The following is a 1786-nucleotide window of genomic DNA, read 5'->3' as shown; positions in this document are numbered from 1 at the left end:
TTGAGTGAGGATTACGATCCAACAAAACTTGGATATCATCAAGCTCCTTTCGAATATTCATAACTCGTTCATGGAGATTTCCTTTTGACCACATTAGTTTTCGAATAGGCTTCTTTAAAGAACGAAGTTTTTGCACAACACGATACATGTTATGCCCCTCAATAATAACGTTCCATCTTGTACTGACCATTTCCTTGAAATTTTCATTAAAAACCACAACAACAACAACAACAACAACAACAACAACAACAACAACAACAACAACAACAACAACAACAACAAGAACAACAACAACAACAAAACCCAATCCCACATGTGTAGGGTATGGGGGAGGTGAGATGTAGACAATCCTTCCTCTACCCTAGAATAAAGAGAAGTCATTTCTCCTCCCGAGTGAAACACTCCAAGGCTAGAGAGAGTCCTCCCTCTCTATGTTCGACGGATAGAGAGATTGCTTCCATGAGGACCTCCGGCCAAAAAATATATATATATATATATATATATATATATATATATATATATATATATATATATATATATATATATATATATATATATATATATATATATATATATATATATATATATATATATATATATATATAACACCATAAATGGAAAAAGGAACGCCATGAAAATGGTATAGTCAAATTTCCATGGGTTTTAAATCATGCCTGGAGTTCAATTTAGGCTCTAAGCGGCAGTCACGTCGCCAATAGATCAACGCGGATTGTGCATTCACTTAAAAGAGCCGTAAAAAAAAGTGCGGAGCTCAAAACAAGTCAAGAAAAGCTACGCTAAAAGAGCAATAAACATATATGATCACATACAAACAACCTTAAACATACATATCAACAATACATCCCAGGGGCAAACCTACGTACATACCTACACACACAAACACGCATACATACGTACAAACATACATACATACACATACATACATATATACATGCATACCAAAACATATGCACGCAGCGCACACACACACAGATACATACATATATACATAAGCATACATAAAGCACGCATTTATGCACACAAACACCCCAAACATAAACATACAAACCTAGAAACCTACATACCTACATACACAAACATCCATACATACTCAACCATACATAAGAATACATAAATAACTCCACAAGGAGATACATACATACATAGACATTCGTACATAGATCACAATAACAGAAGACACATACACACCTACCCACATACCTACTAACTACTACTCGTCTAATATAATTCTAGCCCTCCACGAATTCCTATCAGAAGTCATGTCCTCGGTCAATAAAAGCTCCTTCATGTCGAGCTTAATTCTATCCTCCCACCTACGAGTCGGTCTACCCCTTCTCCTTACACCATCAACCGTAAGTACCTCTACCCTCCTAACAGGGGCAGTAAGAGGCCGCCTCTTCACGTGTCCAAACCATCGAAGTCGTTCCTCTCTTAGCTTGTCTATGATGCTTCTAACATTCAGGTTCTCCCTAAATACACTATTCGGAATCATATCCGACATGGTTTTGCCGCATGTCCACCTAAGCATTCTCATCTCTACCACCTCCATCCTTCTCTCTTGCGCCTTCGTCATTGGCCAACACTCTGATTCATATAACATGGCAGATCTAATTGCCACCTTGAAGAATTTCCCTTTCAGCTTAAGGGGGATCTTCTTGTCGCATAAGACTCCAGTCGCCGCTCTCCACTTCAGCCACCCTACTTTAATACGGTGCGACACATCTTCATCTATCCTCCCCGATTTGTGGAGCACCGAACCTAGGTA

The 1786-nt window shown here is 38.4% G+C and overlaps 1 protein-coding gene across 1 annotated transcript; it reads right to left on the bottom strand.

Annotated features, from left to right (window-relative positions):
• Window positions 1–1231: 1231 nt before the first annotated feature.
• On the bottom strand, window positions 1232–1570 carry LOC139854811 (uncharacterized). Its single transcript, XM_071844093.1, has one exon. The coding sequence runs from the start codon at window positions 1568–1570 to the stop codon at window positions 1232–1234; it is 339 nt and encodes a 112-aa protein (XP_071700194.1).
• Between the last annotated feature and the right edge of the window lie 216 nt (window positions 1571–1786).

The sequence above is a fragment of the Rutidosis leptorrhynchoides genome, chromosome 6 (genome assembly GCF_046630445.1).
Source record: "Rutidosis leptorrhynchoides isolate AG116_Rl617_1_P2 chromosome 6, CSIRO_AGI_Rlap_v1, whole genome shotgun sequence".
NCBI lineage: Eukaryota > Viridiplantae > Streptophyta > Magnoliopsida > Asterales > Asteraceae > Rutidosis > Rutidosis leptorrhynchoides.
The sequence above is the reverse complement of the archived record's forward strand: the minus strand, read 5'-3'. Positions and strand labels throughout refer to the sequence as shown.

Excerpts from the sequence above, each read along its gene's own strand:
- LOC139854811 (XM_071844093.1), bottom strand. The coding sequence starts at position 1,570 with ATGGAGGTGGTAGAGATGAGAATGCTTAGGTGGACATGCGGCAAAACC.